The 14,120-nt window shown below is 42.1% G+C and overlaps 1 protein-coding gene across 1 annotated transcript in view; it reads left to right on the top strand.

The window, feature by feature from the left end:
• Nucleotides 1–13,717, top strand: part of Tspan3 (tetraspanin 3) — a 31,341-nt gene extending 17,624 nt beyond the window's left edge. The window contains exon 7 of the mRNA XM_006971554.4: nt 12,876–13,717. Within this exon, the coding sequence (XP_006971616.1) occupies nt 12,876–12,968 (93 nt within the window). The 3' untranslated portion in view covers nt 12,969–13,717. The remainder of the gene's footprint in view (nt 1–12,875) is intronic.
• Nucleotides 13,718–14,120: the final 403 nt, after the last annotated feature.

Below are 14,120 nucleotides of genomic sequence, written 5' to 3'. Positions count from 1 at the left end.
TTGATTAATGAGGGTACCATTCAGAAAACAAACATGTCACGGGATGTTCCTGGAGGATCTTTTTGATAGAACACCGATGTTTTGTTTGTTTGTTTGTTTTTTGAGACCGGGTTTCTCTGTGTAGCTTTGCGCCTTTCCTGGAACTCACTCTGTAGCCCAGGCTGGCCTCAAACTCACAGAGATCCGCCTGCCTCTGCCTCCCGAGTGCTGGGATTAAAGGCGTGCGCCACCGCCGCCTGGCTCCACCGATGTTTTTAAAATACTGCTATATTTCAGTTTGGAAAAGGAAAGCTTCTGCTTCATTCTTTTCATATACTGTTTCACTTCCTATTCCTTGTTTTTCTGTTCTTGAGTTTTGTTTTTTTTTTGTTTTGTTTTTACTTTTTAAATTTATTTACTTTGCTGTACTGGAAATCCCATGTATGCCAGGTGAGTGCCTGTCTGTATACAGACACATACACATATACATATCTATATATCAAGACCTTTAATACTAGTCCCTTCTAAAAGGCACAGGTTTGTTGCTCTATAGAAAAGGTCTCCCAGGGAGAATTGAGGCTCTAGCCTTTTCTGTATTTGTGGACTTAGTTGTTGTAGACTTACTACGGAACTAAGGAAGCCCTTGACGTCACTTGGCACATACAGAAGGATGCCATGCCATTGTTGGTAGCTAAGGGAGCCTGCTTTTCCCTACACTGCCAGTGAAAACAGTCTTTGTAGTCAAGTTGGTGAAATTGTCTGGTAATTGCTTCATCACTTAAATGCCTTCCATCAACCATACGCCCTCATCTCTTAGCCCCATAGGAAAACTATTAAGTTAGAAGGATAACATTAAGTTAGAAGGATAAGCACTTGGCATGCCGCATGGCTGTCCAGATCCCGAGGTTCTTGGGTTTATACAGTATATGTTACAAGTTCTGTTGGGTTAACATTTTGTAGTCTAATTGAGAATAGCCAGCTATTTGGAAAGCTTTTCTGTCAGATCTAGTTTGTTTGTTTGTTTTCTCGAGACAGGGTTTCTCTGTGTAGTTTTTTTGCCTGTCCTGGATCTCACTCTGTAGCACCAGGCTGGCTTGAACTCATAGAGATTTGCCTGGCTCTGCCTCCTTGAGCATTTTTAAAAAGCCTTTAGGTTTTGAAATAGATTTCTAGCTTCAAATATCTTTTAAGACACCTATTTTGTTTCTTTGTTTGTTTTTCGAGACAGAGTTTCTCCTGTATAGCTTTAGAGCCTGTCCTGGACCTCACTCTGTAGACCAGGCTGGCCTCGAACTCACAGAGATCCGCTTGGCTCTACCTCCCGAGTGCTGGGACTAAATGCATGGGCCACCCCTGCTGGGCTTAAGACACCTTTTAATTGTTCTATTAAAGGCAACATAATTGCTACTTTAAATGTAAGTTGTTTGGCTTTCCTGATCTTTGCATATTTGAGTAGAAGCTATTGTATTTACTGGAAAGTGCCTTTACAATGGCAAAGGGGGATTGTTTATTTTGCTGGTATTCAAACAGCAATGAAATGATTCATTAAAAAGCCTAGCTCCATATTTGCTATGGTCTCTGCCATCCTGAGCATTTACTTTGCGGCTTAGCATAGCAGTAATCTGGTGATCAGCAGGCATGTATTTCATATTTTGATTATGTATGCAAACCCATTCATTTAGCTAAAACCAATGAAATAGAGCAGTCTTCTCAAGTAGAGTTCTGGCCTGTGCGTTCTTGGTAACTGTGATGACAAAGCTGTACATATTTGAGTGCAGAGAAGGCGTTGGGATTGTAGTGATGGTGACTCGGGAAGTGCACAGTGTGTGTGAGGACTGATGGAGGGGAGGGTGTCTCGATAGCTGTGTCCTGACTTGAGCAGTAACTGGTAAAGGCATGATTTTGTTTTTGTTTTTGTATTTTGATTTTTTTAGATTAGCAAGGCTAAGTCAGGAATTCTGAGCTTTCACAGATTTAAAACCTGGTGTTGGAAAACGAAAAAAGTTTGGTCCAAGCAAAATAATAGATTTCCCTCAATGTATTTTCTTTAAGAGTGCCTGTAAATGTTCTGAGGTTTTGGTATTCAAATTGTGGTGCAGATTGTTGTCCTGAGTGTGGAAAACTGTGATGACAGGTGACTCAATAACTTTTTTTTTTTAAGATTTATTTATTATGTATATAGTTTTCTGCCTGCTTATATACCTGCATGCCAGAAGAGGGCATCAGATCCTATTATAGATGGTTGTGAGCCACCATGTGGTTGCTGGCAATTGGACTCAAGACCTCTGGAAGAGCAGCCAGTGCTCTGAACTGCTGAGTCCTCTCTCCAGCCCCAACTCAGTAGCTTTCATGCCTGGAACATGACATGGAATGCTTAAAGACTCCAGTTTTCCCCTTTGTTTTGCCACACAAACTAGGAAGGGCGAGGACAGTATAGCCGTCACACAGCAGTGCAGACAACAGCCTGGACTCCAGTTCCGATTGTGTTCTGTTTCCAGTCATAAATCAAAGAAGTGGGCTTTTCAGATCAGACACATAATTCTTCTTCTGAACCCTGACTAATGGGTACTCTAGGTAGGTAGAATACAGAGAGAAAATGGCACAGTTGAGTGGATGCAGCAGAAACCTGGTTTGTTTCTTGGTTCAGAAAGCCTAAGTATTTACTGTGTGTCCCTTTGAGAAAACATTTACTAACCCTTGCTCCAGCCTAGTTAAATTACCCAACTTTGTGTAGGATCAAAGAGAACCCTGAAAAGAAAACCCTAGCTAATTATTATAATAGAATTTTTAATATAAGCAAGAGAAGGTTAACATTTTTCTTATATCCCTTGTCAGATTATTAATCAGCATGATGTTACATTTCTTTGCAAATGACAAATGATCAACTAGGAATTTTGAATCTAAAGTTCTAATAATAGTACAAATCAAGGTTTTGATTCATTAAGATCTTGAGGGATTGTGCTGAGCAGACAGCATGGAGAAGATAGATTGCCAGTTTCTTCCAGTGAGCATGCTCTTAAGGTGGAGCGGTCAAGACCAGAGGCCAGGGAAATGGCTTAGTTGGTCAAGTGCTTGCCACACAAGCATGGGGGGTTAGGTGGGGTGATGGGGACTGGAAAAAGACTCGGTGGTGGAAGAGCACTGGCTGCTTTCCAGAGGACCCAGGTGGTAAAGATGCTTGCCATCAAGACTAACAACCTGAGTTTGAGCCCTAGGACACATGTGATAGGGGAGAACCAACTCTTGCAACTTGTACTGTGACCTCCACATGTGCCCCCATCCCGTACATGCATACAAAATAAAATTGTAATTAACCACTACCTCTAATTGACAAAGGTAAGTCTCAGTCTTGACCCCAGTACTTGAACCCTCCCCATCCCTCTCCTTTCTGTGTGCATGTGTGCATGCACACCTCTGCTTTATTAGCCAGCCTGCTCGGAGGACTCCATTTCTGCCTCCTAAGACCGGAGTTCCAGGCTGCCAGGTCTCCTGCCATTTATATGGGATCTGGGGATCTGAGCTTTGGTCTTGCTTTGCATGGCAAATGCTTTAACTGCCGAATCATCTCTCTAGGCCTCTTGAGCCTTTTTTAGAGGCAACTCACTTCTCTGTTTCCATGAACTCTTCTACTAGACAAGCACTCAATATTTGGGGGAATTTAGAAGCTTACAGGATGTAGCTTTGGCCCTTGCTTTTTGTTTTGAGGTAATTGTAGATTCCACCTTTAAGAAATAATTTAGTGAAATACTTTGCTTTGCCCGCCTTCCATGTTAACAGCTTGCAGAGCTAAAATGTACCACAACCAGGGAATTAGCGCTGATAGTCTCTGATCTCATCCAGCTTCCTCATGTGTGTTTAGTCAGTTCTGCATAGTTATATAACCTGAGCAGGTGTCATCTCTATCTACCACCACAGTCAAGCTGTCACGGGCTGGAGAGGGCTCAGCAGCTAAGAACACTCGCTGCCCTTGCCTTGGAACCCAGTTCCCTCCAGTACCCATATGGTGGCTCACAACCATCCAAAATCCAGTCCCAGAGATCAGACACCCTCTTCTGACCTTAGTGGGCACCAGGCATACATGTGGTTCACATACATGCAGGCAAAACAAAAAAGATGTATTTACTTTACTGTATGAATGGTTTGCATGCCTTCATGTCTGTGCTTGTTGGATCCCCTCACACTGGGTTACAAATGGTTGTGGGCCACCATATGGCATGCTGGGTCCCCTGCTAGAGCCCAACTCATTTCCTCTGCATGAGCAGTAAGTACTCTTAATCATTGAGCCAGCTCTCCAGTACCAATATATTAAAACAATCAAAAACCAAGTGATTTCAGTACAACTGTCCTGCCCACCACATACCTACTAATAAACAGGCCTCTATTCCTAATATTCATCAGTTCAGAATGAAGTACAAAGAGAATCACACACAGATGGGTATCTTTTGGATGTAGATCTACCTTGTTCCATGGCTGTGTACTGCCCCATTTTAGGGGAATACTTTAATTGATGTTAATAGGCATCTGTACATCCTATTAAAATGCAAGTAGTGGTTCTCTGTTTTGTGTGTCACGGTCTAACTATAGCAAAGTGTATGCTGTGAAACTGAAGAGTTAAAGATATGTGATGAAAATTGGTAGGTACTTAGCAATCATTTCTCAGAAAAGGGTGCTCCCAGTACAAAAGATTTTTAATTTTGTGAGAGAATACCTACTTCCCTCACCCCCACCCACATAGTACATCTTATTTGGTGGTTTTTATTTTTTGGATTTTGTTTCTCTGTGTAGCCCTGGCTGTCCTGGAACTCACTCTATAGACCAGCCCAGCCTTGAACCCACAGAGATCCACCTGCCTTTGCCTCTCGAGTGCTGGGATTAAAGGCATGCGCCACCACCGCCTGGCTGGCAGTTAGTTTTTTAACTTACCAGTTGTCTTAGTATAGTAAGCATTTTTTTAAATAAACATTTTATATTTGGTGTTATATTTGGCCTAGGTAAAGATTGCTTCCCATGACTTGAGTAGTACAAGGGGACATTTTCATTAAAAGATATAATATTAAAGCTATAATATTCCTGTAATATTTCCAAGTCTACTGTTGTGAATTTTCAGTAATTAATGTAATATTAGTATAGCAGAGTGTTGGAAGTGGTTCTGGAACACTTAATGATGAGCATAAGTTGTTTCTGGGTAGAGCTTACTGTTGTTAAATGGACTCGTTTCCAGTCAATAGAGTTTTGTTATGCCTTTTAAGTCGCTTTAAAGTCAGTACAAGTTGACTAAGTGAAATAAAAGAGGAAAGAAAGTAAATGTATGCCAGACTCCATTCTATTCAGACCTCCTCAGCAGAAGTTACCCGGCTGAGAAAATGAGAGATAGGTGGGGCTGGGGAGGGAGATTTTCCCCCCCTCCTAGCAAGTCAGTGATTCTTGAGTTTAGTATTTCATTGCTTAGTTTAACATGGCCTGAAAATGTAAGTGTGTTTGATTTTATAGCTATCCTAAGAATGCTTTGATGTGTAATGAACAGAAATAGATTTCTCTAAGAATTTGATACTAAATGCACCTAGAATTAGAGATATTCAGCAAACGTTCAACAGTTTCTGCTCCCATAGTGTGTACGGTGCTGTAGACCAGCAGCTACTTGATAAATATTAATGGAAAGGTGCTGATGGATCTGAACAGCAGCTGTGGGGCGTTTACCCACCACCCCCACAGCTTCCCAGAGTTTTCTTGAGTGCGAGCAGCAGGAAATATTAGATAGAAGGATTTATAGCGGAGAATCTTGCGGAGATAAACAGATAGAAAATAAAGGATAGCCTCGAGAGGGCCTGGAACCTATTCCAACGGGCCCCGACTGTCTCTGGTCCAGGGTTTTTATAGAGACGCCAAGGGGTGGAGCAAAAGACCTCCTCCCCCAGCACAGCCAAGTGCAGACCATCTCAGACACCTGCACTCAGGCCCGTGGTCCTGATCATCCTCTATTCGGACCTGCTGGGTAAAGCCACGAGGAACCCCAGAACGGGCTCCCACAGGTCCCCCCTTCTTAATATATAAAAAAATAACTATTAATGGCTTACAGCAATCTCCATAGCTGTTACACCTCCCAGTATGGGAGTAGAGGATGATATAGATGGCATTTCTCTTTTGAATTAGGTCCAAGGTGACTACAGCAGTCTTAGCTGCCTCAAGCCCTTTCTAAACCAAAAACTCTTAAGGCAACTACAAACTTAAAGAATCCCTTAGCTTCATCATTACCATTAACAGGTTAACATAAATATCGCTATACATAGTCACAATTCTCTCAATCTTCCAACTCAAAGCAAACTCTTAACAGAACCATTAGAATTAGCATATATGGTGCTATATATAGTTAACAATTTTCTCCGTCTTACAACTTTAACTCACTCATTCGAATTTTCTTGTTAACAGAACATAGGAAAAACTTCGATGTATTCACATCAAACTTAAACATTTTCTTAACTCCACAAAACCAGGGTGCATTAATATCAATAGGTTTCTGCGAACATAATTCAATCTCATAACTCCTCCTTTTCTTTATAATTTTTTAAACAAAGTCTCAAACCTAGTTAGAGGAACCCAAACTTATCTGTTTGAACAGTTCCATTTGTAACACAAAACCAGTTCCATAAGTAATTCCATTTTTACATCAACAGTTCCACAAAACAATTCATAAATCTCCAGTTAATAAAGCATATACGCATACACAAAATTGCATCTTGATTCTAAGTAGAAATACATTTCTTCATTTAAACAGTTTCATTTTTAACCCAATTCCAGAAAACCGTTCCTAGGTCATTACTATAAGTAAGCTCAAAATTGTCCCATTGCAATGAAATCTCTATTGTTCATTTCATTTAAGTACCAAAATTCAAATGATAAATATTGGTACTAGTCTTCCAAATTTGAAGAAATCCATAACCAAAATGTTTTTGTAATTTTATCTCATTTTAAGTTCAAAAAGTTCAAACAAGAAATAAATTCTGGTATCAGGCTTTCACTTTGAAATATGAAGAGACGTTTTTCAACCAAAACTTTTTGCAGTTAATAATTTTTGTTCAAACAAGCGTCTCTGCAACTTTTGTTCTCACAGACAGACCTTTTTAAGTTATAGTAAGATTTTAAACCGCACCGTTTTTGCTGTTAGCTCAGGTTTTTCTGTGCTGCGTTGATATTCCACGGATCTCAGCTGCGGATGCCTTGTGCTGGTTCTGGCGTCCGCCATTCTTAGCGGCTTCTGGGGCTTTTGAAACCACTCTGTTGCCTGCTTTGCAATCTACTAGGACACTAGCTTCTGTGTCTCAGGTGTTTTTACCATATACATTAATAGACTCACACTTAACATTTACACGTTTTCACAAACTCACATATAACACTTTTTGCCTTGCAAAGCATTTAGACTCATATTCAACATTTACACGTTTTTACAAACTCATATACAACATATTAACATCTACTTATTTATACTTTAAGGAAACTATAGAACTACTTTAGCAAATATATTTCTTATTAATTCTTATATACTTATATCCATTCTATCTTATTTCTTATTTAAACTTACATTTACAACTAGCATCTTACAAGCTTATTACTACATGTCTTAAGACTACCTTAGATACTTCTTAAAAGCTTATATTCTTAAAGGAACTCTATAGATCTATTTTACAAACTTATATAGGCTACCATTAGCATATATCTAACTTAGCAAACACCTAAAGATTTCTTAACAGATCTAACAAGACAGAATTTTTACAAACTCACATATCTTATATTCGTACTCTTAATTATTATCACCATCTCTATCAGAAAGATTCTCTTAACTAGACAGGAAGTACGTACATCATTTCTAAAGTTTACAGTTTATAGTTAGCTTTGTTATAAAGCACTGGGATTTAGTGAGTGTTGTCATTATAGAGTTGTGATACTTGTTGCTAGGGGATTGTAACATTCTCAGGACAAAGCCACACCCCAAAGTTGCGAGTTCTCTCAGCAGTTCCGGACAGGCAGAGATGCACTGTCAGCGGTAGACAGTTTTTAACTAGAGGCTGTCCCTTCACCCAAATTCATAATGGCTCCCCTAAGAACTTCAATTCAAACAAACATTTCTATCACAGCAGTACTTTTGGTTTGTTCTACTGAAAAACTTTACGCTGAGGGTGAAATTATCATATTTAGCTGCTGTAAAGCTCTTCACCAATACTGCACAGCTATTGGGTGACATATTAAGGATTTTAAAGTGACTTTTTTGCTCTTATGGGTAGCTTTTTGTCATCCAACTGCCGTAAAAACTTTGCACAGCTATTAGGGTAAATAAGGCATTTTACCAACGGCGCCCCAAACCACGGAGCACCTAGTTCCGTATCCTTTCAATTTTTCATTGGAACTGACACTTAAACCCTTAGATGGTTTTCCTCCTTATTCTTTTTAAAGGCTGTATTTTAAGTTTAGAGCTGACAGAAGTGTTTCAGGGCAATGTCGCCATCTTTAGCGGAAAAACTACATTTCCCAGAATGCATTTCCCTTATATCAGTCCATAATAATATCAGTCCCATATATCATTTCCCATAGTTCTTATCGGGTTTGAGAGTCAACTGGTTCTCTTTTACCAGACTTGCTTACAAATTCTTGCCCGGGAGGTTTGAACAAAGTTTTTTGCTTTTGCAATGGGAGATTTGAACAAGCATTTTACATTTTCAGCTATGGCACATTGGGAGGTTTCTATTCTCCTCAGCTGGCTTTAACAGGTGTTTCAACTTCATCAGACACTGGCCCTGGATCAGAACCACACCTGCCTCCTTAGCGCGCATTGAGGCTGGCAATTTCTGATAACAACTTTCCTCGGGGCTTGTGTTTGTTTTAGCCAGTCAGTGAAAAACAAGATCATTTACAACAGCTTTTCCATAGCTCCTTCAGAGATTTTCTCCCACTGACTTTATTCTCATTTTGCTTGTTCCTTCTGCCCCAGATGCAGAGCTTCAGCTATCTGTCTGCGGCTCTGTTCCTCTGCTAGCTGCCTTTGGAGGTAGGGGCTTTTTTTTTCTCCCCCTAATCTGTCTCAAACTCTAGCAGCTTTGTCAGGTCATACATTTTCTGGGGGTGGGGGTGGGGGTATCTGTCCCTTCTGTTTCTTCAGAGTCTTTCTCCCAGACAGTTCCCAGTTTGGTCTCAGTTTATCCCCTCTACCCCAGAAAGAGTTTCCGACACTAGAGCGGCGGCTTTCCCTGCTACTGAAGGTAGGGGCTTTTTGTCCGTTTCTGTTTTCGGGGTCTGTGTGGTTTGCGTACAGACTGAAAAATTTAACAAGGGAGGTTTTTGCCGGTTCTAAACTCCCATTAGGACAGGTGTTTTGCCTCATCAGGCCTTTACCTGGCCCAGTCCCCCAGTGGGTTGCATTTGCTTGTCTGGGTGCTCAAGGACAGAGCTTATGCCAGAGGCAATCACCCCTTAGGGCTACACTCCCTCATCTCATCGGGAGTCAGTTGAAACAAAGCTTTTCTCAAAGAGATGCTTTCTCTGACAGAAAAGAAAGCTTTACTCCTGGATAGTCCTGTTCTGCCCTGGCTGGGCTCTTTCCCCAGACAGCGTTCTAACTCGGCAGCACGACTGCTTCAGACCCAGTTCAGCTTTACCGTTTTCCCAGAAAGGTCCTTTCTCTGATAGGAAAGCTTTTTCTCAGATTTCTCTTTGCAGCTGTGGACCTATCAACCCGGGACTTGTAGGAAAGTGGACAACTGTGCCGTTCCCACTGGCTTTAGCCTTGGTTGTTCATTAGCAATCTTCCCCTGGGTCCTGCACCTTCCTGCCTCAGCTCTGTGCTCCAGGAAGTTTACAACTGCAGGAACCCCAGTATCCCCGAAATGCACTCCAACTCAGAGACGCTGGCCAGTCGCCTCTGGGTTTTTGGTCAGAAGCGAGGATACAATGCTAACAGAGTTTGCATTGCTTCAGGGGATCTTTGCATTAGGAGGATTAGGAGCACCTTTTCATTCTGAAATGCTCACTCAAAACCTTTGCTGCCTCAGCTCAGCTGTAACTGTGAAGCTTGACTATTTTGCTTTTCTCAGGTAAAGTTTCCTGCCCTTTTTGGGCTCTCTGTAGCTCGTCACCCACACTCTCCCCAAGCGTTTCCCTCAGGGTACTCTGACCCACTGTCTTTTACTAGCTTGAAGAGACAGAGTTTAAAAGAGGTTTTTAGAAACTTGTTCCTGCCTCCTGCATTGCAGGGAGGATTGTTAAAGCTTGAAAGAACTTAGAGAGGTTTTGCAGTCTTAAGAGGTTTGTTGTTTTCCCTTAGAGTTAATCACAGGTGGTCCCCATACTAATATCTTCAGGTGATTCTAATTTTTGTCCTGAGAGAGTTCTGAAAGGCTTTAGTTTTTAAGTTTAAGAGAGCTTTTGAGAAACATTAAGGTTTTTTAGAGAGATTTTTCCCCCAAAATTTTTCAAGAAAAGCTTTATAGTTTAAGAGAAAGATTTTTCCCCCCAGGAGAAAGACCAACTTTTCCCAAAACTTCCCAACTTTAAACTTTGACTTCTTACACCCCCATTTTTGCCTCAGGGAGAAATTACTTTCTCCTGCTGCTTGGATTTGGCTTTTCAGCTGTCCCCAGGTCAAAAGCTTCCATAGGAAACTTTTCCTTCCCCATAAGCTCCAAGAAGAGCTTTTTTACTACCCGAAAAGCCCAAAGAAAGATTTTTTTCCCCAGTTTGCTTTCAAAGCCCCCAAAGTTAGAAAATTGAGTTTTTCTGTCTAGTTGCCTTACTTATTTTTTCCTACACAATCTTATACTTCTAAGTTTTTCCTAAACTATATTACTACCCTATATCTTATACTTATCACAGATAGAAATTGAGAAAGGGATAGAAGATAGAAAATTTTGACAGAAGAGAATTTCGCTGCAGCATCGGACATCCTTCCAGTCCTCTTTCCTTTTCTCTCGAGGATAAAACCCCCGCCTCACCAAAAATATATATATATATAAAAATATATATATTCCATAACACCGGCATGCCTTTCCACTGGCAGGGCTAACTCAGCACTTTCACCAAAAACTCTGTAATAAAACTATTATTTTCCTTTATCTTTAGTCCCTATTACTTTGTCTTAAGTCCCTGTTCATTTGTCTTTAGTCCCCCCTTTTTTTGTTCCCTTTTTTTTCCGTCCCTTTTTTTTTTTCTTTAGTCCCTTTTTTTTAGTCCCTTTTTAGTCCCTGTTCATGGCGCCATTCTGTGGGGCGTTTACCCACCACCCCCACAGCTTCCCAGAGTTTTCTTGAGTGCGAGCAGCAGGAAATATTAGATAGAAGGATTTATAGCGGAGAATCTTGCGGAGATAAACAGATAGAAAATAAAGGATAGCCTCGAGAGGGCCTGGAACCTATTCCAACGGGCCCCGACTGTCTCTGGTCCAGGGTTTTTATAGAGACTCCAAGGGGTGGAGCAAAAGACCTCCTCCCCCAGCACAGCCAAGTGCAGACCATCTCAGACACCTGCACTCAGGCCCGTGGTCCTGATCATCCTCTATTCGGACCTGCTGGGTAAAGCCACGAGGAACCCCAGAACGGGCTCCCACAAGCAGCCTCCCAGCCTGAATGGGTAAATGGCGGCTGATGGAAGGCAGAATCCGCAGTGGCTCTAAACATGGAGAGTTCAGACCGGGGGCAACCATATTCTCTGTGTCTCATACTTCTGACTTTATAGACCCAGGTACATTTGCTAAACTTAGATTACCCATATGTGCAGAGACCCTTGCCTTTTAAAATCCATTAACGTAGGCCCTTCACTGTCTGTGAGGACTTGAATCAACAAAGTAACATTGGTTACTATTTGTATTTTGTGAGAAATTGGGTCAAGAATTTTAGAGCCTTTTTGGGGAGAGGGGGAGAGGTTTGAGACAAGGTTTCTCTTTGTAGCTCTGGCTGTCTTGTTCACTCTGTAGACCTGGCCGGCTTTGAACTCAGAGATCCACCAATCTCTGTCTCCCAAGTCCTGGGATTAAAGGTGTACACCACTGCCAGCTGGAATCACTTTCTTTAATATTACAGTTTAATAATGTAACATGTCTGTTTCAGTATGCTACTCCAGAAGAACTTAACAAAAATGGAAAATTACGAAGGCGCAGTGGCCCTTGACAAGCAATATGTCAATAATGTACAGAATCTGAGATAGTAAATAATAAACTACAGTGACTGGCTTCCTACTGTAATGGTTCTCGGTGGGTTACTGATGAAGCCTCTCTCCCTCAAACCCAGATGCCAAAAGGATCCCATCAGACAGGTTTCTCTAGGCTGGTGTTGTCCAGCAGGGGAGCCACAGCCACGTGTCTCACCGGAGTGAAAGTCTAAATGCAGCTCCTCGGTGGCGCAGCTGTGTTCAGGTGCTCAGGAGGCTCCTGTGCAGACTGAGGCCATCAGCAGGGAAGCTGCCTTGGGAGCACAGCGTGGGTTCTTAGTGGGAATCTCAGGGACGAGCCTGGCGTTGTGCAGCTTCAGGGTTGCTGGATAGGAAGCAGGGAAGCTGACGCTTAGCACTCAGCCGCGTCCGTTAAATATTACGTGTTCATAAGAAATTTCCTCTTTTGCCGGGCGTGGTGGCGCATGCCTTTAATCCCAGCACTGGGGAGGCAGAGCCAGGCGAATCTCTGTGAGTTCGAGGCCAGCCTGGGCTACCAAGTGAGCTCCAGGAAAGGCGCAAAGCTACGCAGAGAAACCCTGTCTCGAAAAAAACCAAAAAAAAAAAAAAAAAAAAAAAAGAAATTTCCTCTTTCATTTGTTTTTTGACAATTTGGGGGTCATTAAAACTTGAAATCACTGTATTGCCAATAAAGAAACAGACATTTGCCAAGTGGTTGTTAGGCATTTCATATTGTTTTCTTCCTGCAGCTGCTGGGCATGCTGTGTGCGTGTATCGTGTTGTGCAGACGGAGTAGAGACCCTGCCTATGAGCTCCTCATCACGGGTGGAACCTACGCATAGCAGACGGCAGGAGTCTAAGCTGATTTTTAGTATCCTTGTTCTGATTTGGAAGGTGAATCGAGCAGGCCTGTGGCAGTTGGCCCCTGAGTTCATCTAGTCAAAGCACACGTACACTGGTGTTGGACAGCAGCTTGGCATTTCTGTACCCACCCGCTTACCCACCCACCTGTGGCTTTCTGACCCTTGTTCTCGCTGACTCCCCATGCCCTTAAATCTCAGACCAGTTCGGTAGTGTGGTGGAAGTAAAGGAGGGGGCGGGCCTGCTTCTGTCGCCTCCGGGAGTGGGGAGTGGGACAGTGGTGTCGCCCTGGGCCCTTTTCGTCTTCACAGTGAGAACTCTTGACCAGAGGTGTGGGGGGGAGGGAGGAAGCCAGCTGTCTGGTGCCCCTCATCAGTGTCCTTTTAAAGAATATATACTGTAGTACAATAACATAGCAGTTGTACAAAATGGCTAACGTAGATTCTAGAATCATACGATGTATGTCTTTGTTCATCTTCAAAATCAGAGACTGATCTTTGAAACTAGTGGTTTTTAATCAAAGCTGGCTTTATAGGAGGACTATAACGTATGCACTACTGTTTTAAAGCAATTAGTGTGAATGTGTGAGTTTGTGTGATTGAACCCATTCATCATCAGTCTTAAACTCATTAGAGATAATGTACCCATGTAGACTAGCAAAATAGTATGTAGATGTGATCTCAATTGTAAATAGAAAAATTTAATTCAATAAACTCTGTATCAGCCCTCACTATGTAGTTTTTAATTATTTGGGGATATTTCAGTTCCAGAGCAGCCGTATAATGTTTCAAATGCTGCTGTTGCCTGCAGTTCATCATGATTTGCATAGTTTTCATTATATGATGCCAGATTCTAAAGGCCATGGTATTCAGCAAACCACAGGTGCTTTCTAGAGTATTTTAGAACATCTGTTGTGTGCAAGGCCTACCTAGGGGATAGACACAACGATGGTGTTGTCCTTGTCCCAAGGAGTTTGGAACCCTGGTGCAGGAGACATCCAGAAGCAGGTACTGTCCATCAGTGCCGTGATGGTAGTAGATCAGGGCCCAGAGGAGGCCCTGAGACCAGGGTTTAGTGACGTCACTGACAAGCTGCTGGAGAACACGCTCAAGCCTAGAACTGGAGAGGCTCTG

Source organism: Peromyscus maniculatus, chromosome 7 (assembly GCF_049852395.1).
Source record: "Peromyscus maniculatus bairdii isolate BWxNUB_F1_BW_parent chromosome 7, HU_Pman_BW_mat_3.1, whole genome shotgun sequence".
Taxonomy (NCBI): domain Eukaryota; kingdom Metazoa; phylum Chordata; class Mammalia; order Rodentia; family Cricetidae; genus Peromyscus; species Peromyscus maniculatus.
The sequence above is the reverse complement of the archived record's forward strand: the minus strand, read 5'-3'. Positions and strand labels throughout refer to the sequence as shown.